The 27,890-nt window shown below is 39.2% G+C and overlaps 1 protein-coding gene across 15 annotated transcripts in view; it reads left to right on the top strand.

Annotated features, from left to right (window-relative positions):
- Nucleotides 1-27,890, top strand: part of ABI1 (abl interactor 1) — a 103,257-nt gene that overhangs the window by 60,302 nt on the left and 15,065 nt on the right. For 8 of the 15 annotated variants that reach the window (XM_029236501.1, XM_029236510.1, XM_029236506.1 and 5 more), the window contains exons 3-7: nucleotides 15,748-15,924; nucleotides 20,878-20,892; nucleotides 21,621-21,721; nucleotides 23,004-23,144; nucleotides 25,728-25,828. In XM_029236501.1, the coding sequence (XP_029092334.1) occupies nucleotides 15,748-15,924; nucleotides 20,878-20,892; nucleotides 21,621-21,721; nucleotides 23,004-23,144; nucleotides 25,728-25,828 (535 nt within the window). Of the gene's footprint in view, nucleotides 1-15,747; nucleotides 15,925-20,877; nucleotides 20,893-21,620; nucleotides 21,722-23,003; nucleotides 23,145-25,727; nucleotides 25,829-26,741; nucleotides 26,823-27,890 lie in introns of all 15 variants that reach the window. The other 7 variants (XM_029236502.1, XM_029236511.1, XM_029236508.1 and 4 more) reach the window with 2 other exon arrangements.

Genomic DNA, 27,890 nt, shown 5'->3' with positions numbered 1-27,890 from the left:
CGTGGTTATACCGTGGAGAACAGACTGGAAAGAGGCTAGATTGGATGCAGGTGGACCAGTTAGACGGCAGATGCAGTAGCCAAGGTGAGAGATGGTAGTAGATTGACTAGGATTAAAGTGTTGGAAACAGAAGGAAACAAATTTCTGGTACTTAAAGGTAAATGTGACAAGATTTAGTGATATTGGGTATGAAATAAGTGCTAGATGTCTGAACTATATAACTTGATAGAGAACTGAAGTAGGAAGTAAAGTTGACTCTGTGTGTGATTTTGGGCACATTCATTTTGAAGTACCATTGAAATATCCCAGAGGAACATAGCAGGTGTTTGTATAATTCTGTAGCGCAGAGGAGAGGTCTAGAATAGAGAAAAGTTTATGTGAGTGTAAGAGTAATTTAGACCTGAATGTGGATGAGTTTGCCAAGGATAAAAGGGGAAGATCCTACGACTAAACCGGGAGGCACCATACCTGTCAGGCAGCCTTGTAGAGGAGACACAGGATGAGTATTGAGTGTTCGGGAGTTAGGAGCACACCAAGGTGAGTGGTGATCCATCTTTTTTTTTTCCTTTCCAGTGAAATCTCTATTTTTCCTTTTGTGGAATAATGAGTACCTAAACTTAATTCCATGTCAAGCAAAATTTAGCTAAAATTTGTACTAGTTAATCTTGTGCTGGAACTGTCAGACAAGGAAGGAATTTGAGATATGTAGGAGCACACACACACAAAAATGTAGCTAACTGCAGTTTAACAAGTTAGCCTGCCATAGTTTCATGGATGCTGGTAGAAGACACAAGACTTCTCAGTCAGAGACATCGGACTTGATTCCTCGCAGTAGCAGGATCGGAGTTGTTAGCGTTTGAGTTGGTTTCCTAGCCCCACGCTCCATAGAGGGCTGTGAGGAGGGTGAGTGATGCCTGTGGTGGCGCAGCTCCTACGTTTGCAGTGCAGCCTGTTACAGGAGAGGAACCTCCAGACCTTCATAATGGGCAGTAAGCCTGCCTGACCTTAATCCTGGAGGGAGGTGACGTCCTTATTGTGCTAGATAGTGAACAAACCTGCCCTTTGTTCCTGAGGGAGACATTTCTGTCCTTCCTGGCTGTTCGCTGGACAGACATACTTAAGATAGTCTGGAACAAAGAGAGGCAGCGCCTCCACCTACAAGATGCACAGAAATGCAGTGGGCCCAAGGATAATTGCCTTCCAACAGCATTCACCCCTCATGTCTCTCCCTTCTTGGCTTCTGGTAAAATTTCCCATGATTATGCTCTTCATTGGCCACCCTGAGTAATCTCTCTGACAGAGCCAGTTACTGGAGCCATTCAGTTTGTCTCATAAAATATGTAATTTAGTTTACGTACTATCAACATGGTAGCAGGATGAGGCCAAACTGCAATCTTGACCTCAACTATGCTCCCCAGGGTCCTAGACCAGCCAGCTGAACAAATACATAAACCTTCAGGGTCTGCCTTAGAGAGCCAAGTAGCTTTCTCTTTAAGTTTCTGTGCTGACTTTCTACTTGACACAAGTACTGCAGGAGTATTAGGGAATGCACAGATTTGGCCTCCCTGCAGGAAGGAAGTCTAGGGCAGTTCTGTCATCCATAATGATCCTGGCCCCTGAGCCGACACTGACCTGAATGGCTCCAGGGCTGATACGATCTCATTGTTCACCTCAGCTAAAGTCAGGGACAGATTTCAAACTACTGTTTCTAATTGGATAACTCCCATTTCAGGCATAAATGCCTCAGAGCAGATTACACATAATTAAAAAGTCAGTTATCCTTCTGGGAGGGCCCCTTCCCCCCAATCAAGAATAGCCTTACTTTGGAGAGGTCACAGCCGTCTGGGGATACAGGATCTACTGGTGGTGCTTGCTTAAACACTTGCAGGTCTCTTATGATCACCCCTGCAGTGCATGTCACCACATTTCTGGAGGGAAGTAAGGTAATGCCTGGCTTCTGCGTGAGTACACCTGTGAAGAATGTGGTGCTTACAGTTGTCGTCTGCCCTCCCACCCCCCGACCCCAGGTGGGACCTACTTAGCGAGCACAGGCTGGCAGTTTCTCCAGTGTTGCCTCCTGGACAGCTGGCAAGCCTTAGGGCTCCCAGTTCAGTACAAATAACTGAGTCTAGTACTTCTTTTTGTTTATGGAGGTGTTACCTGAAGGCAGTCAGTCCAGTCTGTCCTGTTTGTCTGTGCCACCTGTCAGGTAGCATTCACCTGCCCCTTAGGGATGGCTGAATGATAGCTACAGGAATTGGGCGGGGTGGGGGTGGGGTTTGGAAAGACACCTGGAGGTATTGGCAGATATTCTTTGTGGGAGGCTCAGGGGCTAGGACCATCTTCTTCTGCTTTCCTAAGATTTTTCAGTGACCTTGAGGAGAAGGATGATCACGTTGTGATCAGAGCTGTCCAGCAGGGCGTGGCAGAGCTGGCAGGCAGTTCAGTTTATTGAGGCACTTGCACAATCTGGGAGAGCCACACCTGGGACTTTTCCTTTGTGAGGAAGGTTCTGGGGGATTCAGAAAGACAGAATCACGAATGTCCCTCCTTCTTACCTCCTGAGGTTTAAAGTTTTTCTTTCACTGGTGCCAGGGTTGTTCTCCTTCCACCGCTACAGAGTCAGTGTGTCCCATTCCAATCACTAACCTTTCCCTTTTTCCCGATTATCCCTGACCCTCACCCTGACCTTTTTTGTCTGGAAGGGTCAGGTGCCAGAGGGATGAGAGCATTTTTATTAAACTTAGAGATCCTGTTATGTCCACCACTTTGGTCCACATGGTACAATGTAAGGGGATTTGGTGAACAGAATACTTAAGACCACAGAAGTACAACAAGAAAATTCAGGCGGCTAAACCACAATTAAGTTAAAATTCCCAAGGCCCCCTTTTGGCTGGGCTGCCACCCAGAGGCTGTACCGATCAGGCCAGCATGGGGTCTCCATTAGGGGAAAGAATGAAGCATCACGCTTGGGCGGATCCCAAGTGGCCAAGAGGAGACAGTCTCTTTCTGGGAACACCCATGTTCAGTGACCAACCTGCTTTGCTGATATATGTAAACCAGGAAGAGTCAAAGGGGGTATAGTCAGAAATCTTTTAGAGTTGACTACAAAAAATGTTTTTTAATTGTGGTAAAATACACGTAACAAGATTTCCCATCTTAACTATTTTTAAGTGTACAGTTCAGTAGTGTTAAGTACATTCACAGTGTTGTGTAGCCAGTCTCCAGAACTGTTTTCATCTTGCAAGACTGAAACTCTGTGCCCATTAAACAACAGCTTAATTGCTCTCTCCCTGCAGCCCCTGGCAACCACCATGTTACCTTCTGTCTCTATGAATTTGACTACTCTAGGCACCTCATATAAGTGGAGTCATACAATACTTGTTCTTTTGCAACTGCTTATTTCACTCAGCATAATATCCTCAGGTTCATCCATGTTGTAGTATGTGTCAGAATTTCCTCCCTTTTTAAGGCTGAATAATAGTCCATTGAATGAATATATATACCACATTTTGTTTATCCATTTTTTCATTGATGGACACTAGGGTTACTTCCACCTTTTGGCTCTTGTGAATAACACCACTATAAACATAAGTGTACAGATACCTCTTGGAGACTCTGCTTTCAATTCTCTGGGGTATATACCCAGCAGTGGAATTGCTGGACCATATGGTAATTCTATATTTAAGTATTTAGGACCCACCATTCTGTTTTCCACAGCAGCTGTACTGTTTTACATTCCTACCAGCAGTGCACAAGGATTCCAATTGCTCCACCTCCTTGCCAACATTTGTTATTTTCTTTTGTTGTTTGCGGGAGGCAGATAGCAGCCATCCTGATGGGTGTGATGTCTCATTGTGTTTTTTTTTTATTAGTTATCTATTTTTTTATGTTTTTTTACATCTTTATTGAAGTATAATTGCTTTACAATGGTGTGTTTCTGCTTTATAACAAAGTGAATCAGTTATACATATGTTCCCATATCTCTTCCCTCTTGAGTCTCCCTCCCTCCCACCCTCCCTATCCCACCCCTCTAGGTGGTCACAAAGCACCGAGCTGATCTCCCTGTGCTATGAGGCTCCTTCCCACTAGCTATCTATTTTACGTTTGGTAGTATATATATGTCCATGCCACTCTTGCTTAGTCACAGCTTACCCTTCCGCCTCCCCATATCCTCAAGTCCTCTAGTAGGTCTGTGTCTTTAATCCTGTCTTACCCCTAGGTTCTTCATGACTTTTTTTTTTCTTAAATTCCATATATATGTGTTAGCATACAGTATTTGTCTTTCTCTTTCTGACTTACTTCACTGTGTATGACAGACTCTAGGTCCATCCACCTCATTACAAATAGCTCAATTTCGTTTCTTTTTATGGCTGAGTAATATTCCACTGTATATATGTGCCACATCTTCTTTATCCATTCATCCGATGATGGACACGTAGGTTGTTTCCATCTCCGGGCTATTGTAACTAGAGCTGCAGTGAACATATTGGTACATGACTCTTTTTGAATTGTGGTTTTCTCAGGGTTTATGCCCAGTAGTGAGATTGCTGGGTCATATGGTAGTTCTATTTGTAGTTTCTTAAGGAATTTCCATACTGTTCTCCATTGTGGCTGTACCAATTCACATTCCCACCAGCAGTGCAAGAGTATTCCCTTTTCTCCACACCCTCTCCAGCATTTATTGTTTCTAGATTTTTTGATGATGGCCATTCTGACTGGTGTGAGATGATATCTCATTGTAGTTTTGATTTGCATTTCTCTAATGATTAATGATGTTAAGCATTCTTTCATGTGTTTGTTGGCAGTCTGTATATCTTCTTTGGAGAAATGTCTATTTAGGTCTTCTGCCCATTGTTGGACTGGGTTGTTTGTTTTTTTGTTATTGAGCTGCATGAGCTGCTTATAAATTTTGGAGATTAATCCTTTGTCAGTTGCTTCATTTGCAAATATTCTCTCCCATTCTGAGGGTTGTCTTTTGGTCTTGTTTATGGTTTCCTTTGCTGTGCAAAAGCTTTGAAGTTTTATTAGGTCCCATTTGTTTATTTTTGTTTTTATTTCCATTTCTCTAGGAGGTGGGTCAAAAAGGATCTTGCTGGGCTTCCCTGGTGGCGCAGTGGTTGAGAGTCCACCTGCCGATGCAGGGGACACAGGCTCGTGCCCCAGTCTGGGAGGATCCCATGTGCCACAGAGTGGCTGGGCCCGTGAGCCATGGCCACTGGGCCTGCGTGTCCAGAGCCTGTGCTCCGCAGCGGGAGAGGCCACAGCAGTGAGAGGCCCGTGTACTGCAAAAAAAAAAAAAAGGATCTTGCTGTGATTTATGTCATAGAGTGTTCTGCCTATGTTTTCCTCTAAGAGTTTGATAGTTTCTGGCCTTACATTTAGGTCTTTAATCCATTTTGAGCTTATTTATGTGTATGGTCTTAGGGAGTGATCTAATCTCATACTTTTACATGTAGCTGTCCAGTTTTCCCAGCACCACTTATTGAAGAGGCTGTCCTTTCTCCACTGTACATTCCTGCCTCCTTTATCAAAGATAAGGTGACCATATATGTGTGGGTTTATCTCTGGGCTTTCTGTCCTGTTTCATTGAACTATCTTTCTGTTTTTGTGCCAGTACCATACTGTCTTGATTACTGTAGCTTTGTAGTATAGTCTGAAGTCAGGGAGCCTGATTCCTCCAGCTCCGTTTTTCTTTCTCAAGATTGCTTTGGCTATTCAGGGTCTTTTGTGTTTCCATACAAATTGTGAAATTTTTTGTTCTAGTTCTGTGAAAAATGCCAGTGGTAGTTTGATAGGGATTGCATTGAATCTGTAGATTGCTTTGGGTAGTAGAGTCATTTTCACAATGTTGATTCTTCCAATCCAAGAACATGGTATATCTCTCCATCTATTTGTATCATCTTTAATTTCTTTCATCAGTGTCTTATAATTTTCTGCAAACAGGTCTTTTGTCTCCTTAGGTAGGTTTATTCTTAGATATTTTATTCTTTTTGTTGCAATGGTAAATGGGAGTGTTTCCTTGATTTCACTTTAAGATTTTTCATCATTACTGTATAGGAATGCCAGAGATTTCTGTGCATTAATTTTGTATCCTGCTACTTTACCAAATTCATGATTAGCTCTAGTAGTTTTCTGGTAGCATCTTTAGAGTTCTCTATGTATAGTATCATGTCATCTGCAAACAGTGACAGCTTTACTTCTTCTTTTCCGATTTGGATTCCTTTTATTTCCTTTTCTTCTCTGATTGCTGTGGCTAAAACTTGCAAAACTATGTTGAATAAGAGTGGTGAGAGTGGGCAACCTTGTCTTGTTCCTGATCTTAGTGGAAATGGATTCAGTTTTTCACCACTGAGGACGATGTTGGCTGTGGGTTTGTCATATACGGCCTTTATTATGTTGAGGAAAGTTCCCTCTATGCCTACTTTCTGCAGGGTTTTTATCATAAATGGGTGTTGAATTTTGTCAAAAGCTTTCTCTGCATCTATTGAGATGATCATATGGTTTTTCTCCTTCAATTTGTTAATATGGTGTATCACGTTGATTGATTTGCGTATATTGAAGAATCCTTGCATTCCTGAAATAAACTCCACTTGATCATGGTGTATGATCCTTTTAATGTGCTGTTGGATTCTGTTTGCTAGTATTTTGTTGAGGATTTTTGCATCTGTGTTCATCAGTGATATTGGCCTGTAGTTTTCTTTCTCTGTGACATCCTTGTCTGGTTTTGGTATCAGGGTGACGTTGGCCTCGTAGAATGAGTTTGGGAGTGTTCCTCCCTCTGCTATATTTTGGAAGAGTTTGAGAAGGATAGGTGTTAGCTCTTCTCTAAATGTTTGATAGAATTCGCCTGTGAAGCCATCTGGTCCTGGGCTTTTGTTTGTTGGAAGATTTTTTTTTTTTTTTCCAGTACGCGGGCCTCTCGCTGTTGTGGCCTCACCCGTTGTGGAGCACAGGCTCCGGACGCGCAGGCTCAGCGGCCATGGCTCACAGGCCCAGCCGCTCCGTGGCATGCGGGATCTTCCCGGACCGGGGCACGAACCCATGTCCCCTGCATCGGCAGGCGGACTCTCAACCACTGCGTCACCAGGGAAGCCCTGTTGGAAGATTTTTAATCACAGTTTCAATTTCAGTGCTTGTGATTGGTCTGTTCATATTTTCTATTTCTTCCTGGTTCAGTCTCAGAAGGTTGTGCATTTCTAAGAATTTGTCCATTTCTTCCAGCTTGTCCATTTTATTGGCATAGAGTTGCTTGTAATCTCTCATGATCTTTTGTATTTCTGCAGTGTCAGTTGTTACTTCCCCTTTTTCATTTCTAATTCTATTGATTTGAGTCTTCTCCCTTTTTTTCTTGATGAGTCTGGCTAATGGTTTATCAATTTTGTTTATCTTCTCAAAGAACCAGCTTTTAGTTTTATTGATCTTTGCTATTGTTTCCTTCATTTCTTTTCCATTTATTTCTGATCTGTTCTTTATGATTCCTTTCCTTCTGCTAACTTTGGGGTTTTTTTGTTCTTCTTTCTCTAATTGCTTTAGGTGCAAGGATAGGTTGTTTATTCGAGATGTTTCCTGTTTCTTAAGGTAGGATTGTATAGCTATAAACTTCCCTCTTAGAACTGCTTGCGCTACATCCCATAGGTTTTGGGTCGTCGTGTCTCCATTGTCATTTGTTTCTAGGTATTTTTTGATTTCCTCTTTGATTTCTTCAGTGATCACTTCGTTATTAAGTAGTGCATTGTTTAGCCTCCATGTGTTTGTATTTTTTACAGATCTTTTCCTGTAACTGATATCTAGTCTCATAGTGTTGTGGTCGGAAAAGATACTTGATACAATTTCCATTTTCTTAAATTTACCAAGGCTTGATTTGTGACCCAAGATATGATCTATCCTGGAGGATGTTCCATGAGCACTTGAGAAAAATGTGTATTCTGTTGTTTTTGGATGGAATGTCCTATAAATATCAATTAAGTCCATCTTGTTTAATGTATCATTTAAAGCTTGTGTTTCCTTATTTATTTTCATTTTGGATGATCTGTCGATTGGTGAAAGTGGGGTGTTAAAGTCCCCTACTATGAATGTGTTACTGTCGATTTCCCCTTTTATGGCTGTTAGTATTTGCCTTATGTATTGAGGTGCTCCTGTGTTGGGTGCATAAATAAATTGTTATATCTTCTTCTTGGATCAATCCCTTGATCATTATGTAGTGTCCTTCTTTGTCTCTTCTAATAGTCTTTATTTTAAAGTCTATTTTGTCTGATATGAGAATTGCTCCAGCTTTCTTTTGGTTTCCATTTGCACGGAATATCTTTTTCCACCCCCTTACTTTCAGTCTGTATGTGTCTCTAGGTGTGAAGTGGGTCTCTTGTAGACAGCATATATATGGGTCTTGTTTTTGTATCCATTCAGCCAGTCTGTGTCTTTTGGTGGGAGCATTTTAATCCATTTACATTTCAGGTAATTATCAATATGTGTGTTCCTATTCCCATTTTCTTAATTGTTTTGGGTTTGTTATTGTAGGTCTTTTCCTTCTCTTGTGTTTCTTGCTTAGAGAAGTTCCTTTAGTATTTGTTGTAAAGCTGGTTTGGTGGTGCTGAAATCTCTCAGCTTTAGCTTGTCTGTAAAGGTTTTAATTTCTCCATCAAATGTGAATGAGATCCTTGCTGGGTAAGAGTAATCTTGGTTGCAGGTTTTTCTCCTTCATCACTTTAAATATGTCCTGCCACTCCCTTCTGGCTTGCAGAGTTTCTGCTGAAAGATCAGCTGTTAACCTTATGAGGATTCCCTTGTGTGTTATTTGTTGTTTTTCCCTTCCTGCTTTTAATATGTTTTCTTTGTATTTAATTTTTGACAGTTTGATTAATAAGTGTCTTGGTGTATTTCTCCTTGGATTTATTCTGTATGGGACTCTCTGTGCTTCCTGGACTTGATTAAGTATTTCCTTTCCCGTATCAGGGAAATTTTCAACTATAATCTCTTCAAATATTTTCTCAGTCCCTTTCTTTTTCTCTTCTTCTTCTGGAACCCCTATAATTCGAATGTTGGTGCATTTAATGTTGTCCCAGAGGTCTCTGAGACTGTCGTCAGTTCTTTTCATTCTTTTTTCTTTATTCTGCTCTGCAGTAGTTATTTCCACTATTTTAACTTCCAGGTCACTTATCCGTTCTTCTGCCTCAGTTATTCTGCTATTGATCCCATCTAGAGTATTTTTAATTTCATTTATTGTGTTGTTCATCGTTGTTTGTTTCATCTTTTGTTCTTCTAGGTCCTTGTTAAATGTTTCTTGCATTTTGTCCATTCTATTTCCAAGATTTTGGATCATCTTTACTATCATTATTCTGAATTCTTTTTCAGGTAGACTGCCTATTTCCTCTTCATTTGTTAGGATTGGTGGGTTTTTATCTTGCTCCTTCATCTGCAGTGTGTTTTTCTGTCTTCTCATTTTGCTTATTTTACTGTGTTTGGGGTCTCCTTTTTGCAGACTGCAGGTTTGTAGTTCCCGTTGTTTTTGGTGTCTGTCCCCAGTGGCTAAGGTTGGTTCAGTGGGTTGTGTAGGCTTCCTGGTGGAGGGAACCTAGTGCCTGTGTTCTGGTGGATGAGGCTGGATCTTGTCTTTCTGGTGGGCAGGTCCACGTCTGGTGGTGTGTTTTGGGGTGTCTGTGCACTTATTATGATTTCAGGCAGCCTCTCTGCTAATGGGTGGGGTTGTGTTCCTGTCTGCTAGTTGTTTGGCATAGGGTGTCCAGCACTGTAGCTTGTTGGTCGTTGAGTGAAGCTGGGTGCTGGTGTTGAGATGGAGATCTCTGAGAGATTTTTGCCGTTTGATATTATGTGGAGCTGGGAGGTCTCTTGTAGACCAGTGTCTTGAAGTTGGCTCTCCCACCTCAGAGGCACAGCACTGACTCCTGGCTGCAGCACCAACAGCCTTTCATCCACATGGCTCAGAATAAAAGGGAGAAAAAGTAGAAAGAAAAGAAAAGGAAAGAAAGAAAAAGAAAGAAAGGAGGGAGGAAGGAAAGAAAGAAGATAAAATAAAGTAAGATAAAATAAAATAAAGTTATTAAAATAAAAAATAATTAGAAAAAAAATCTTTTTAAAGAAAAAAACGGACAGATAGAACCCGAGGACAAATGGTGGAAGCAAAGCTATACAGACAAAATATCACACAGAAGCATACACATACACACTCACAAAAAGAGGAAAAGGGGGGAAAATCATAAATCTTGCTCTCAAAGTCCACCTCCTTAATTTGGGATGATTTGTTGTCTAGTCAGGTATTCCACACAGGCAGGCTACATCAAGTTGATTGTGGAGATGTAATCCGCTGCTTCTGAGGCTGCTGGGAGAGATTTCCCTTCCTCTTCTTTGTTCTCACAGCTCCCAGGGCTCAGCTTTGGATTTGGCCCCGCCTCTGCTTGTAGGTCGCCAGAGGGCGTCTGTTCTTCGCTCAGACAGGACGGGGTTAAAGGAGCCGCTGCTTCGGGGGCTCTGGCTCACTCAGGCCTAGGGGAGGGAGGGGTACGGAGTGCGGGGCCTGCAGAGGCCGGCGTGACGTTGCACCAGCCTGAGGCGCGCCGTGCATTCTCCCGGGGAAGTTGTCCCTGGATCCCGGGACCCTGGCAGTGGCGGGCTGCACAGGCTCCCGGCAGGGGAGGTGGGGAGAGTGACCTGTGCTCGCACACAGGCTTCTTGGTGGCGGCAGCAGCAGCCTTAGTGTCTCATGCCCATCTCTGGGGTCTGCGCTTTTAGCCACGGCTTGCGCCCGTCTCTGGAGCTCCTTTAAGCAGCGCTCTTAATCCCCTCTCCTCGCGCACCTGGAAACAAAGAGGGAAGAAAAAGTCTCTTGCCTCTTCGGCAGGTCCAGACTTTTCCCTGGACTCCCTCCCGCTAGCCGTGGTGCACTAACCCCCTGCAGGCTGTGTTCACGCTGCCAACCCCAGTCCTCTCCCTGCACTCCAACCGGAGCCGAGCCTCAGCTCCCAGCCCCGCCCGCTCCGGCGGGTGAGCAGACAAGCCTCTTGGGCGGGTGAGTGCCGGTCAGCACCAATCCTCTGTGCGGGAATCTCTCCGCTTTGCCCTCCTCACCCCTGTTGCTGTGCTCTCCTCCGCGGCTCCGAAGCTTCCCCCCTCCGCCACCCGCAGTCTCCACCCGCGAAGGGGCTTCCTAGTGTGTGGAAACCTTTCCTCCTTCACAGCTCCCTCCCATTGGTGCAGGTCCCATCCCTATTCTTTTGTCTCTGTTTTTTCTTTTTTCTTTTGCCTTACCCAGGTACGTGGGGACTTTCTTGCCTTTTGGGAGGTCTGAGGTCTTCTGCCAGCGTTCAGTACGTGTTCTGTAGGAGTTGTTCCACGTGTAGATGTATTTCTGGTGTATCTGTGGGGAGGAAGGTGATCTCCGTGTCTTACTCTTCCGCCATCTTCTCCTCCTCAGTTGTCTATTTTATACATATTGGTGTCATGTGGTTTTGATTTGCATTTCCCTAATGATTAGTGATGTTGAACACCGTTTCATGTACTTACTGGCCATTTGTATATCTTCTTTGGAGAAATGTCTATTCAAGTCCTTTGACCATTTTTGAATCCAGTTGTCTTTTGTTTTTGAGTTTTTTAAGTTGATTTTTGAGGACGCTGTTTCAGCACTCACCAATACAAGATGCCTGTGGATGGTAGGGAGTGTGGAAGGCCATCACATACTTTGACAAACAACCCATTTTTTGTGACTTTTGTGTTAAAAAGTATACCATTGTCAGATAGCAAATGGTTTGGAAAGTGAAAAACATGACACAGATTAGTGTCAGGGGCCACAGTGGGATGGTTGGAGCCAGCTGATTGGATTGGTATTGTAATACCATAACCTGGAAGGGTGTCATCAGCGGTGAGGCACTACTGATGGTGTGAAGACGGGGTTAAAGGTCTGATGTAGCCGGTCTGCCAGTGGCAGGAGATGTGGCCTCTCTCACCATGAGATGAATGGGTCTTTTTCTGGGAGTCACCAGTGTGGGACGCAGAGGTTGCCTCTGCATCAGGAACAGAGTCCTTTACTCTGTGTCTGTTCAGTGATGGTCCATGTGTTGACGCATCTGGAGTGGTGATGGATCTGCCGGCAGAGATGGCAGTCTGGGCAGTGCAGGCTTCATCAGCAGCTGGACTCCTGTTAGCTTCACCAGACAGTGGGCCCTTACTATGGCCCATATTAGTGACCTAGGTGGTCTGCTCGGCAGCTGCTGTCTGTCTCCACAGTTTATATGGCAAGTCTTTAAGATGTCAGTCTGTAGTTTTCTAAGTAGCAGACCCAAACAACTATTACCAATGGGTATTAGCCCCATATCAGTAGAAGCCTAACAAGGTTTATCACTGGGAATATCAGCCGGATCTCTGAGAACATCCTTGAGTTCTGCCCGCAGAGCGCAGCAGCCACACCCACTTTCATTTCTGCATAGCTGGCACTGAGGTTGAACAGCACAGCAGCCCACGGAACACCACAGGGTCTCAGCTTAGTTGAGTCATTAGTGCACCAGGCCCAGGCATTTAGGGGATCCTCTGTGAATCAAGGGCCTCATTGAACCAACGGAATGGAAAATAAATTTTCCCTAAAGGGGTAGCTGCCACTCTTTCCTGTAGAGCTGAGAGGTCATAGGGGCCAGGCTGGCTGCATTCTTGAATATACCAAGTCCAAGGGGCACCTCTGGTGGAGGCTGTTCCTCTTGTCAGAAGCTCCAGTCAGTAACATTACCCAGGCACAGAAACTTGTACTCAGAGGGGTCATAAGGACTGTGGGCCACTAAGGCTGCTAGTGCTTTTCTACATGTGGCTCTTCCCAGGTGGCATAATCCCCTCTGGCTCTTAAGAGTATTCACCGTGCAAGCATGAAAAATATGAATACCAATTATACATTCAGTGTTGGAAGCCACAACAGTAATACATTGAGTTGGTACCAAGAGTCCCACCCAAAAGAACACATTAGCGTCTCTTCCGCACCGTGAACTGCACCCAAACTGCATAGCTGAAAGCAGGTACCCTCTCCCTCCACAGGGTGAGGCATGAAGGTGACATGGGCTCCAATATATATCAGTCAGAGCTATAAAATGTCCCTCCCCTCCCTACAGTCATCTTGCAAACCCAGGTATGTTTGATCTTCAGTTCCCCTTGGGGACTGGGAGAACTTGGCCCCGCCCCTAACAATCTTTCTCTTTAAAGGGTGTAGGGGGAGGCTGGGAGAGAGCGGCTCTGCACCAGTAAACAAGGTGAATTTATTTCAGTTTTGAGTGGTGCCGTAGCTGCGAGCATTTGGGGCACCCAAAGCCCTGTGTTGTGTACTCTGTGGCAGGGCCGTCATTGCTGACTGGCATCATCCATTTCCGTTAGGGATGCCTTGATTCAGCGGCTACAGCCACATCACTTCCCGGCGGGGACCATGAGTTTGTACTCTTTGGCCGACTTGGGCTTGATCTGCACGGGTGGCATCGTTGTTTTTAGGAGTCCACCTAATGTGGACTATCTGCTGCTCGCTCCATTGTCAAAAGAACAGCTCTTCAATTCTTGCTTGATTTCAGCATAAGGACTAGGAGGGTTTTCTGAAGCTGATAGAATTTAATCTAGATTTCTGTGGGTGAGTTTCTCATTCTGTGGTGAATCATTTGCTAAATCACTTAAAATCCACTTTAGTACGGAAGAGCCCAAAGACTAGTCAGTGCCCTTGGGAGATTGTTTCGGGGAAAGTTTCCCAGAAGGACCAGAACTGTCTTATAGCAGACAGGGCCCACTGCCAAAACCTGAGGTCTTTTACTTATCTCGAATGGGGTTAATGTTGAGAAGACAGACTGCAGGAGGGGCTGAGCACTAAAATAGCCAGGTGTTGCCCTTCTTCTTTAACAAGCATTATGTGCCCCTCCCACCCCCTCAATCTCCCCAGCAAACTAGCAGTTGCTAAAGATTCTCCTGGTTCTGCCCACAGTGGTTATAGTTTTCCTTCTTTCACACTCAGTATGGATACATTTATGGTGCTCCCGCCTCCCTCTGCCAGACAAATCCTATTACTAGTTGTTTACAGGGCCAACCTGGTGAGCTTGGTGGATAGCTGACAGTAACCAGGGCATCGTTCAGGCTGCTGTGTTTGAAACTACTTCCTGGTACTCAGCCTGAAACTGCCACCCCAGTTCAGCATCATTAGCAGGCAGTGAAGTAGAGGACCAGACATTGCCTGGGGGGACCATACAATCTGGTCAACATGTTCACTCCCGATTCCCATGGACTTCTCTCAGTTCCTGCTAACTGTCCTTTCATTCCGTTTCTAAAAAGCTTTGTCTTTGTCAGCATTCCATCTTCATTACCAAAACTGTCAAAAATTGTGAGGGGTTGAGATCTTACCCTTTGTGGAAGCTCACAAGTTAGCCTGCACAATTCCATGGATTCGAGTAGAAGACATGAGACTCCTGGTCAGAGACAAAAGCTGTCATTACTCCTGGCAATAGTCAGCACTTGTGTCAGATAACCAGCCACAATTTCTACAGGATACTGCAGAGAGCGCCAGGTGATTGATGCCTGCACACACAATTGGGTGGGTTACAGGAAAGGAACTCCCAGCTTAGGGGACCAGATCTTTTATAATGGGCAGTAAGCCTTCCTACCCTTTGCCCTGGGGAGTGACAGTATCTTTATTATACCGGACAGTAAACAAACCTGCCTTTTGCTCTTTGAGGAGACGCTATATCTTCTAAGGCTGTTTATTATATAAATATACAGAACAAAGGGAATCAGTACCTCTTCTCACAAGATGTGCAGAGATGCACATAACATTAAGCTCTTTTTCCTGACAATACCTTCCCCACCCCCTTTCAGTTCAGTTCACATACTTACATTTTCTCACCTAGGCTACTGTAATTATTTCCTAACTGGGCTCACTGCCAGTAGTCTTCTATCTGTCCTCAACACCTGTGCCAGAGGGCTCTTTTCAAATGCAGACCTGATGATGTCACTCAGTTTAAATTTGTTATTTGGTTTCGCATTACTGTTAGGCCAAAGTTTAAATTGTTGAGTGGTTGTGTAATTATTTCTCATGTGCTGACTACTACCCAGTTTTTGAATGTTGGCAATTAAATAAGGGGGAAAAAACCTTTTTAGAGCCGTAACGGCCAGCACTAGATAGGCTGCAGATGTGTAGGCTGCATGCTGCCAGATTGGAACCTCTGGTCTTACCTTTTTTTTTTTCTCTTACACCTTTGTCTGCAACATGTTGTTCTTTTTGCCTTGAATAATTTACATATTTGTCTCATATTTCTATTCATTTTTTAAAAACCTACTTACTCTATGAAGCCTTCTCAACCTAGTTGGACATCTTGCTCTAAATACCTTTAATTTCAAACAAACTGTGCGTGTGTCATTATAGTATCTAGTTGTTATTATTGATTTTTTTTTCTGGTCTGTATCCCCACAAAATAAAGTGTAAGCTACACAGAGCAAGAGCCCTCCCTTTCCATACACACCAGGTTTTTAGGAAAGAAAATTGCTTTCCTAAGAATCATTTTGGTATCAAAACCAATAACTTAGCTGGTGCTTTTAATCACCTTTAGATAGTCCATGTTTTGAGCCTGAAAGATATTAATTTGCTTAATTTTGATGGGGAAGATGCAGTATTATTCACTGGAAAATAGACATGTGATACAGTCTTATGGTCCATTATATGTGGATATCGTATATATTATTTACTCTTCCAAATAATATTTTCTTGCTTTGTTCAAATTTAAAATATAGACTGTGGACATTCATAAAGAGAAAGTGGCTCGAAGAGAGATTGGTATTTTGACAACAAATAAGAATACATCAAGAACTCACAAAATAATAGCGCCTGCAAATATGGAGCGTCCTGTAAGGTATATTCGGAAACCTATTGACTATACAGTTCTGGATGATGTGGGCCATGGTGTCAAGGTAAGCGTTTTATATTATATTAACTTGAAATAATTTGCATATCCAATAAATATTTTGGATAGGAAATATAGTGAGAAAGCTGATTTTCTTAAAGAATTAATAGATTCTCTTAGTAATTAGCAATACAATTTTTATAGAACATTTATTTAATACTAGTTATGTATTATACTAAGCTTGGGGCAGAATTTTACATGTGCAGTAGGCTGTATTCAAGAAGATATAAACACTTAAAATGGCCATTCATTTGTTAAGCCGTTTGAATCCTAGACTGATGTTATAAATTTGTGTTGTGAATGCCAAGTCTTGTTTTCACTACTGAATGAATATTTAAGAATAAAAAATGTATATGCTTTCCAGAATTGGTTTAGAAAGTAATTTATAAACACTTTTATTCATTTATTCGTAAATATGTGTGTATTAATACATCTATGTGGATGTGGATATAATTTCAGCAGTTTATGCAAAATGAAACAATTGTGTGTAATCTTGTTCTGTGCATCACTCCCCACTCTCCCACCCCCTGCTCCAACAGGCTTTTAGGAAAGGGATTGTTTGTTGCCCTTGTCCATTTCTTAGCATGGCAGAATTAGCTGCTCTTGAAGGATACCTGTAGCTTCTCAACTTTTTAGATATTCATGTGTTATTTTGGAAGCATCTGGAATGACCTGAATTCTTTAGCTATCTTTGCTCAAGATAAACTATTCCTCTGAAATTTGGTAGCTCCTTTCTTAGAGGACCATTATTTGATTTTGTTTCTGGTCTCCAGAATATTTATAATAATTTTTTTAGGGATCAGCTAGAATCTTGAAGCTTTTCCTAGCTGGTTATCTGCCTGGTGCTATTGCTGGATTTGTTGCATTCTGACTTATCTGGGGTTCCTGATCAAGAGGGGAGTATAGCTGGCGACATCGCTCTTTATTCTGCTCTTCTCAGAGACTATTGGAATCTCCCCTTCACTGTCAGGCTTGGAAGTCGGAACACTTTGCAAATGTAGAGCAGGTTACTTGTTTCTTGTATTTTTATCCAAGGATGTGGCTAGGGTTGTCTAAGAGCTTAAGTTCAATTTTAATTTAAGATATTTAGACTAGATTGATTTAATTTGAATTTTGAGAATTTGGAAGAACTTATAATGTTATTACCTGCCTTGGAAGTAAAAATTATGTATATACATATATGCATATACATACACCCGTGCACACACATTCTCACGTGCTCACTTCTTCCCCTTTTGCTTGATTTTTCTTCCTACCAAAGCAATATACACTCATTAAAAAAAAAAAATCTGTCACCATCTTAGAAGTGATTATCCTCTATTATCTCCCCACTAATAATTGTGTTTAACAGTTTAATACATAGTACATAGCAGAGTATAAAATGAAACCAAATTTTACAAGGAAATTTTGGGTGAGAAAATTTAACTATTTTATTATGTATGTATAAATGAGAAATGTAAACACTGCATAATATATACTGAAAGTCTGCAGATGTGAATTTTAGCAATCTCCTTTTTGTAATGTGGATACTTCAGACGCAGGTTTTTTTTTTTTTTAAGTTTTTTATTGTAAAATATACATAACATAAAATTTACCATTTAACCATTTTAAGTGTACAGTTCTGTGGCATTAAGTACATTCACATTATTGTACGGACTATTTTGAAATATTTTTTTGACCATGGGTAGGAGGGTGGGTGGTCAGTGAGAACAGTGTATCTCAGAAGCTGATATGTGGCTTATTTGTCCACATTTTGTTTCTGTGATATACAAATACATACAATTATTTTTCCCCCAGTAGTCTCATTGCAGCTATATTGATCCAGTTTTATTTCCCTAAGAAATCATTGTTGGCTTAAATATTTCTAGAGGATTGTAGAGATCTGTGAAAGTTGGAAATTTGGAATAGTTAATGAGCAAATGCCAGGGCCAAAACTACAAGAAGGAAAACTGTAGATTTATTTTTAAATTAGTGTCTAAAGCACTTTTAAGGATTGGAAGACACTGTACTTACAGTTCTAGAGTTATTTTCTTATCTTTTGCCTACTTTTCTATTTAGAAGTTTGTTTTCTTACTGATTTGTAAGGGTTCTTTTTTCTATCAAAGAAATTAGCTCCTTATATTTTGGCAAATATTTCCTCATCCTGCTGTTTGGCTTTTGACTTTGATGCTTTGGTATTTTAAACAAATATTTACAGGATGTTAAAAAATTGTATCCAAATATATTAATATTTCTTTTTAAAATTATTTTATTTATTTTCTTTTTCTTTCTTTTTTTTTGGGAGGGTGCTGTGTTGGGTCTTAGTTGTGGCATGCGGGGTCTTCGTTGCGGCGTGCAGGCTTCTCTCTAGTTGCGGCTTGCAGGCTCTCTCGTTGAGGCACGTAGGCTCAGTAGTTGTGGTGCGCAGGCTTAGTTGCCCTGTGGCACATGGGATCTTAGTTCCCCAACCAGGGGTCGAACCCACGTCCCCTGCATTGGAAGGCGGATTCTTTACCACTGGACCACCAGGGAAGTCCCAATATTTCTTCTTATAGCTACCAAGTTTTGTGTTGTTTTTTACCCCCAAGATTAAATATTCCATCATATTTTCTTCTTTCATGACGTAAACTTTAGTGTTTTGGTATTTGTATTATTCATTTAATTGATATGTATTGTGTTAATGCATTTTATGCTATGAAATAGGTGGTACACATAAGTTTAGTAAGAATTTAAAATATGGAAAAGGTGCCTTAAGGTAAGTCAGGTTTGACTTTTGGAAACAGCGTAAGATATAGATAAGAGAATCCTTGCATAGAGAGACTACCAGAAAGTTTGCCTAAAGGAGAATAAAAAAGAAGATGAACAATAAAGTTCATCCTAATAAAATAAAAATAAAAATACTAAAGTTCATCCTAATAGAAGGAAGAACAAGGTTTCAGAGTATGCTTAGACTAGAGAAGGCTTGAGCACTTAGTAGAAACATTTAAAATTATTTCTGTTAAACAGTTATAATAATTAACAGCTTTATAGCCTGGTTCATAACTTATGAAGGACTTTCCACATATGTCTTTGTTTTCAAGCCTTGAAAAGACCATATGATCTAGGAGTTATTACATTTTATTAATGGAAACACTAAAGCTCTATAATACATAGGAATGGTATTTTTAAAAGGTTTCGATTTTATTAGGGGAGTGAGCTAATGAATCATTTCAGAGAAAGAATTGGCATCTTACAGACTTTCGTACCTGTGGTATGCAAAGCTTATGATCTACTTCGGGCTTGCAGGTAGGTAGGAATCAAAGAGTTCTATTTTCAACCTAAGGTTCCAAGGAAATGGTAAACTGACTCATCCATAAATGTAAATGTTAAGGAAATGAAGTGAGATCGTAAGGAAATAAAAAGCCTAGTTTTGAATGTGTTTGGGGGACACTGAAATGGAAAAATTTTGTAGGTTGCTAACAATTATATTTTGAGTTGTAAGGTATAGAGATCATTTCCTTCCAACACTCGCTAACCCCAACACATTTGTATACATAAACATGCACTTAAGAGAGGAGGCTGTGCTCCATAAGAGGTTAAAGTTTACACCATTGCATAGTAGCAGAGTTCAACTAGAATTTTCATTGCCAATTAAATTCTCCTTTCATCCTTTCATTTGGGACCAGTTTATACTTGTATGCTGTTTTTTTTGTTTGTTTGTTTCTTGTTCACTTGAAACAGCAAATGAGGGAAGATGTGTGGTCATATTTAGAATATTTCTAAGTTACTTTAGTATTTAGTGTATTATAATGCTATCATATTAATAAATCTTATCTTCAAGGATAATTTATTCAAGTTTAATTTCTAAATCCAGGTGTGAAATGTAGTGGCTAGGTAGGATTCCAGACATTGTTTAATCAGGATAAAAATGAGTCGTATTATTCTAAACAAACACTAAAGAATACCAAGATTCTGGCACAGTTTCTAGAAATGAGAATATAAGTCAAAGGATATTCCATTTTTGGATGATTTCCTTAATGTTGCTTCTGTGGTCACTTGAAAAATGATAGATACGTATTTAGAATGGCAGGTATTATGGAAAGAACTTGAGACCCCACGCCCCACCCCAAAATGTAGGAAAAGACTGCAACCTGAAGGCATTTTTTTCTTAAGTGGCGTGGTACAAGTAGGATGCTTTGGACACATTATTTCATATATATAAGCTAGCCAGTTTTCATAGAAGTAGCCTTTAGGATCAAAGCAGCTTTTCTTCAGTTTTGAATTATGGTCAAAATTGTTCAGAAGAAAATTTAGAACTAGAGCAACATATAACTTTCTACTAGTGTTGGCCTGGTCAGGATTTGTATTCATAAGCTACACATGAGAGGGTATCCAGACCCTGTTTGCTTGTTCCTTAATTAGAATCTGGCTAAGCTACTATTGTGCATTGTAATTTTGTTTTTAACACTGAGGTGCTAGGTCCTTTTCTGAATTTGGAAAACAAGCTGTGATTTTGAATTTTAACATTTGCAGTTTATCACTCTTTAAAATAATATACTACCATTCAAATAATGAATACTTATACATGGGCATTCATTATCCAGCAGTCTTAGGTCTTGTACACTGATGTATTAAAGTAGCCATACATTTAATGAGGTATGGTGTTTGTGTTTAAATCAAAATTTGTTTTTTAAATCATCTGTGATTCAGTTGGATTAATTTCATAGGATAAAATACTGACCTAAGAAATTATTGGAGCTGCATGAGATTGGCATAATTAAGTGATTTCCTTATGAATGTATTATTTTGAAAAAATATGTGATACCCATGAATATTTCCCTGCTGCTTATGGATATCTTTTCTTTACAAAATATTTGAAATATGACTGGGTAAAAAAGCTTATTAACATGAATTGAGTAACTGTAAATGTAAACCTGTCCTATCAGATATAACTTATCTAGAATTAATTTCTACTTTTTCCCCCCTTTTTTGCAACGTAAAGTGGCTAAAAGCCAAGGTAAGAGTTACTACTTATCATTTGATCCACAGTTTCCCCTCTATATCGATAGAGGCTGCAGAGCCACTAAAATTTGAAAACTTTTCCTATGTCTGTCTGCTTTTTCCCCATAGGATTTATGTAGATTAAATATACTCAAACTCAGTTCAAATCAGCAACATTTAGCTTGGATGTGTTAATATATCAAAGATATATTGACATCTGCATTTATATAGGAACATTAATTTTGCTAACATTTATTGCTTTGCTCATTTTTTGATAGTTGCCTTGCTTTTATTGACTTACAATTAGGTTTCCCAGGCATTATATATGACTTTGTTACTGAGTTGTTGGGATAGAGGTGATTTTTTTAGATGAATATTTTAGCAAATTGACACTGAGATCTGCAGTTTATATTCATGCACACTTTTCAAAAATTTTAAGAAACCCAGCATTCGAATTGCAGATAAGTTAGATCTCAGTGAACATTTTTAACAATAAAATAATATATAAAATTCAATAATCTCACCTGTATTTTGCAATAAATTGGTATGAAGGGCATAAAATAATAAGAAAAGCCAAGTGCAAGTGGTATCTTGACTTTTTAAAATGTAGTACCAAAGTCTGTTATTAAAACTGTCTGGGAATCCTTATTTCACACTCTGATAATAAAAAAAATAATACATGGTGTCAAAACACCAAGAGAACAATTTGATATAAAACTAAAAGCTTTTCTTTCCACATTTTAGCATGGAAATAACCAGCCTGCAAGAACTGGCACACTGTCGAGAACAAATCCTCCTACTCAGAAACCACCGAGTCCTCCCATGTCAGGCCGGGGAACATTGGGGTAAGAATTCAGCTACATCTTACAAGAGGATTTGTATGTCAAAGGAAGAGATGTTTTTGTGACTTAAGTAAATGTATGGATCCTTGTGACGGGACCCTCTCTGTGTGATAATACTACCTTTTACAAATTCATTTTGGTTCCTATTTCCTTGAACAGAATCCAAAATGAACCTGCCTGTTCTGTAATATTCTCTAAGGAATTCTGTACTAGAAAAGTTTTTTTGTATGTATGTGAATGAGCATTATTTATTTATTATCTTCTAATTCATTAAAAAATATAAATATATAAATACATATATAAAAAGATTTATATATGAATCTGAGTTACGTTTATTTAAAATGAAATGACCAGAAGGTTCCATATATGGTGTCTTCACATGTATTTGCAATATTGATATTACAGAGCTATGAATAAGTGGTCTACTTTGTGTACTTTGGTTTGCTAGCCTGCAGTTCTTCTGTTGCCCCTGAGACTTGGGGACTCTTTACTTGGAGTACTTCTAACTATGCTTCTGCTGGTAATCTTAGGGCCCTTCATTCTAGAGTAGCTTTGTAAGAAGGCCAGTGGAGAAGTAGAAAAGGTAATTGTGACTTCTTCCTTTCCAATTTTCAATGCAATACAAATATTGAATACTTCGTAAGACATTTCTGAAAGATAGTTCACTTTATTATAGAAAATTAGACTCCTTATTTTTGGTGGAGGGGTGGGGGAATCATTTTATAGTAACAGGGATCAGCAGTCAGCTTTCTTCTAGAATCTTAGTTTCTATTTTCATTCTGTAAACCCCTTACCTCTGAAAAAAACATACAAAGTTATTAAATAGAAAAGTTAAAATCATTTATTGAGAAGTTAATGGCATCACATCTAGGATCAGAATGTACTTGTTCATATATCTCTAGATTGAGGTAGGAGTAAATTGCACAGGAGATATTTAGCTTCCATAATATACAAGGACAGTGGCTTGTGGGTTACTGATCTGGGAATAATATGTATTTCAAAGTTTGATATTACTGAGCATTAAAAAAATTATAACCATGATTTTTAGAAATAAGATGAGAACTTTTAAATTACCCTTTCCATTGGTTTTCCTAAGAAAAGGAAACAAATTTTAGCTTTTGTGTTAAAGTAACAAGATTCATACACCCCAATTAAAAATGTTTTTTAAAAACAAACTTTATTATTAAAAAAACCCAAAACTTGTGTTATACTTGGTTCACAAATTTGGGAGAAAATACCATTTATCTTTCTTATTCATATTCCTTTCTCTATTATGCTTCTTTAGACGAAATACTCCTTACAAAACCCTGGAACCTGTTAAACCTCCAACAGTTCCTAATGACTACATGACAAGTCCTGCTAGGCTTGGAAGTCAGCATAGTCCAGGCAGGACAGCTTCTTTAAATCAGAGACCGAGGACACACAGGTAAATTTTTAGGTTGAGACTTTGAACTGAGAATGTGCATTATTGATTGGTGACAAACTCCTATAGAGTTGTTGGTAACGGTAAAGTGCTAGTCTAATGCTAATATAGAATGTAAAAGTTTGAGGGTATTAATATTGTATATGTTCCTTTAAATATATGTTATAACTTCTATTTTTTAGATTTTTTAGTATCTATTTATACTGCTAGCAGATTGCTAGTATTTCCTCCTTTTGACAGAGTTACAAATGTATATTTGGATGAAGTCTGAAGAATGTTTTTTTAAAATGGTCTTTTAGAAAAGATTAAGGTAACCACTCTTAAATTTTTTGGCTAAAAGGTTAAACATCAGAAACTCTACAATGTGATTTAAACTTTAAGAGGTTGGAGGAAAGAAAACAGTTTAGATCTGAGGAAGAATTTCTTAAGAGAGTTGATGTACTAGAATATGTTACTGTATAAATTCATTAAAAAAAGTTCTAGAAATCAGCTACCCAGTGGATTTTTAAAAACTTGGTTATGGAACATAACATACATTCAGAAAAGTATATACTTTATTAAGTATAACAACTTGATGTATTAATACAAATTGAATATAGTCATGTAACCATCACCCAGATCAGAAAATGGAACATAACTGCAATCCAGAAATCCCCCTCAGACCCTTTCCCAATTATTGCCTCAGCCTTCCTCCTCTCAAAAGTAGCCACTTGATTTTTGCGCAAGTTTATAAAGCCAGACAAAATTATCGTATAGCTCAATTTGTTTTATTCTTTGATTTTTACCTCTCACTTAATAACTTGGGCAAGCACCCTCTTTACCTTGACTTTTAGGATGGTTTTATTAGAAATACAGCTTGGTAAAATCATTTTGGGGGCTTCAGTTACGCAGGATATATCACGCTCTTAGATGCTATGTAATTGTTATTTGTTGTTATTGTTAGTAAATAAATTGTCATATTGATATCTGCAGTTACTGAATCAGGGTAAGTTCAATGAGGACCAAAATTGGGTTTTTTTTAATATGTTTACTATTGAATTATTATGCCAAAGCATGGTTGTTCTTTATAGTGGATGTAGTAATAGTTTAATCATATTCAACAACTAGTTAGTTAAGAGTTACTTCATTAGATATCACGGATATACCTATGAGATATAGTTCTTTTTTTCAGGAGCTTGTTCTGTTAGAACAGGGATCAACAAACTTTTATAAAGGGCCAGATTGTCAGTACTTTAGGATTTGTGGTCCATATGGTCTCTGCTGCAATTACTCAGCTCTATCGTTGTAGCATGAGAGCGGCTACCAGCAACACGTAAATGAATGAGCATGGCTGTGTTCCAGTAAAACTTTATATATGGCACTGAAATTGGAATTTAATATAATTTTAATGTGTCATAAAATATTATTCCTCTTTTGATTTTTTTTCTACTAATTAAAATGTAAAAAAAATGTTCTTAGCTCACAGGTTGTAAAAATCAGACCATGGGCCAGATTTGGCCTGTGGGCTGTAACTTGCCAATCTCCATGTTAGAAAAAGGCACATAAGCCAGTAATTGTGGAAGTGCATAAGTGCAAAAATATTCATCTGTCTGTGATACGGTGGTGGCAGAAAGAGTATTGGCCAGCTTGGGAGGAGGGAGGCCTTCATAGCAAAGCTATTTTTGTTATATAAATAGTTTTTTTCCCCTTTCTATTAGTATGTGATAATGTGATTATAGAATGCTCATATTGGAGGGAAAAAACTGATCTAGGCAGTGCAAATCATTGCCCTGTTGGGTTTCTGGGCCTACTGAGCCGATGATGTTGATTTTTAAAAGTATAATATGGAGCTTAAGGCTACACGTGTACATATGTACATTTGCATAATGTACATGTGCACACATACATTACTAAAACTGGTCAGTGCGAGGTTGTATACCTAAAGGGACAGTAAGTCCATAGAAGTAATTGGTTAAAGTTTAGTAGTATCAACTATTCTAGACTGTGCCTTGCTGAAACTTCATTATTGTCTTATTTGTCTTTTTTTTGTCATTTGCTCATTTTTTCCAAACATTTCCCTGTTTTATTGCCATTCTTTGAGATGAGTGTAGGTTTACATACTAATTTCAGACTAAAACTGGTTACCGTTTTTATTAACTTCCATAGCATCTTTTGTGGCTTCCATCACACTATTTGTTAATGTCAGTTTTCACAGTCTCAGTGAAGAGCTCCATGACAGTGTGGTTCATGTCTTGTTTGTTCACTGCTGTTTATATGAGGTTTTAAATAAATCCTTGTTGACTCATTGTACTATAAGATTATATTGGTCATTCATGTCTCAGTGATCTCTTATAGTTCTGAGTACTACGTGACTATATTGGTTTTTCAGTAGTTGGATAAATAGAGTGAAACACAAGAACCACTTCAAGTATTAGGGTTAAAATGTATATTGGACTGTTAAAATTTGTCTTTATATATACTTGTGTGTATACATACAAGCACACACATATGCATCATAAAAGGAGTATTTAGTGGCTTTGAGTTGATTTTTTTCCTGAGTAAATCTCTAGAATTGCTATTTTCATGATTTTTCTCTCTCCTTTGCAGTGGAAGCAGTGGAGGAAGTGGAAGCCGAGAAAACAGTGGCAGCAGCAGTATTGGCATTCCCATTGCCGTGCCTACACCCTCACCACCCACTGTTGGACCAGGTGTGTCATATACTCACCCATTTTAATATGTGGAGGTAGTTAGCTTTATTATGGAAGTCTGAAATAATTTAATTACATTAGATAAAACTATTTATTAAACTTATGAGATTGTTGCCAGAATGAAAGCAAATTTAAAAACAATTTTTGATTGGTTTTCACATGGTCTTTGGAGTTTTGCAGATGTTTGTCCTTAATTATAGAAAAGCATATTAAATAGCTTTATTAAATAACTTTTTGGACATTTTGCTTTAGAAATACTTGCCTTGGGCACAAGTCAAGAATGATATTTATTATTTCAAGAGCAAACCAATATTATTGATAATTCAACCAAAAGATCAGTGTCTTTAATGTGAATTATGTATCATTGAACTTTGATGTTGCCTTGTAGGCTAGTAAGTATGTCAACTCCACTGTTAGCTGGTTTTGTGACTTTACTACATTTATGTATGGTATTCAATACGTATTTCAGTAAAATGCCATGAATATAAAATGGGATTAAACTAGGAGAAGCTCTTTTACTTTTTAGATTATATAAAAATTTAAGAAATCATAGCAGAGCATTAAATTGGTCCCTTGATTTTTTTTATTAAGTGAAAGGAAGACTTTATGGTGTTAAAAGTACACACTTTAAAAGTAAGTTTGATAATCAGAAGTTGTTAGGGAAAAATACTTAGTTTCTCAAGGATGTTGTTGAAAAAGGAGAAAAAGCTACTTATAAAAACAGGCATATTTTATAGTTAATGAAAGCGTGAACTCAATGGCCTTTTTACCTGGTAAAATTCTTATTCGAACATGCTTTACATATGGGTATCTTTCTCTTTTTTTCTTATTTCCAAAACGTACTTCCTTACTGTTTCAGAATGATTAGTTCTGTTTATTGCACTCTGACCTGAATTATAAACTATTTTATTAGAAAACATTTCTGTCCCTCCTCCTTCTGGAGCTCCACCAGCACCACCTCTTCCACCACTTCTGCCCGTGAACACTGTGATAGGTGAGACTGCATAACCACTGGAGTGATTTACCTTACTGTGCAGAGTTCATAGTAAGCTCCTCTGTTAGACGGCTCGCTTTTGTAGTTGTTAGGTTGTAGGTGGTAATACAAAGTTTAAAGTATAAAATCTAATTTACACTAATTTCTTCTGGTGAAAGGCCTCTGAAGTTACACAGAAACTTCTCTGTGATGTCAGGTGCTTCTATGCCTAGTTTATAACCAATTTAATGTGGTTTGCATTTGTTCTGTTTAGATTTTTCTAGGAATATTATAGCAGTGATTGTTCAAAAAAATTTTTTTTAATAGTGATGTAATATTTTTTTAAAGTGAAACTTGATTTGGAACTCCCTGGTATATACCACAGTCACAGGAGTGGGGTGAAGGTGGGGGACAAGAGGAAGAAGATGAAAAAGAGAATGGTGTGTGGTGTGGGGTACCCTGAGGCTTTCCAGTGGGTCACAGCTGAAAAACTCTGATATAGCCCAGGATTTATGGCATCTGAGGATGCCATGAAACATTTTGTTCAATAAAATACATTTAAATTGCTCCCAAGTTGGGGGAGACTGGATTGAGCATATAAGGAATTCCAAATATAGACTTGGTATAAAACCATTCAGCCTAGAAATGCACAGTAGCATTTGGGTGGAAATGGATAAAGAGCTGTTTCAAATATTGAGAGCTTAGGTGAAATAAAGCCATCTAGCAACTTCTTTTCAAAACGTTGGCACTTGTACTCAGAGGAGAGGGGAAAAGGAAGTAATAAACAGAAGACCCAAGTAATAGAAATTGTTGGCAGAAAGTCCATGTGGAAAAAAAATGCCCTCAACCTAATTAATAATCAGGAAAACAAAAACTACGAGATACTATTTTATAGCTACCAGATAGGTAAAAATGTAGAAGTCCACCAGTACCAAATGTTGATGAGGATGTGCAGTAACAGAAAGGTACGTTGCTGGTGGGAGTTTGTTGATTCAGTCACTTTAGAACATAATTTGTTGTTACCCAGTCAAGTTGAACCAGGTTTCTACCTTAGATTTATCAGTTTCATTTCTAGATATTTGCCCTAGC

The sequence above is a fragment of the Monodon monoceros genome, unplaced genomic scaffold (assembly GCF_005190385.1).
Source record: "Monodon monoceros isolate NGI ecotype Baffin Bay Population unplaced genomic scaffold, NGI_Narwhal_1 Super_Scaffold_21, whole genome shotgun sequence".
Taxonomy (NCBI): Eukaryota; Metazoa; Chordata; class Mammalia; order Artiodactyla; family Monodontidae; genus Monodon; species Monodon monoceros.
The sequence above is the reverse complement of the archived record's forward strand: the minus strand, read 5'-3'. Positions and strand labels throughout refer to the sequence as shown.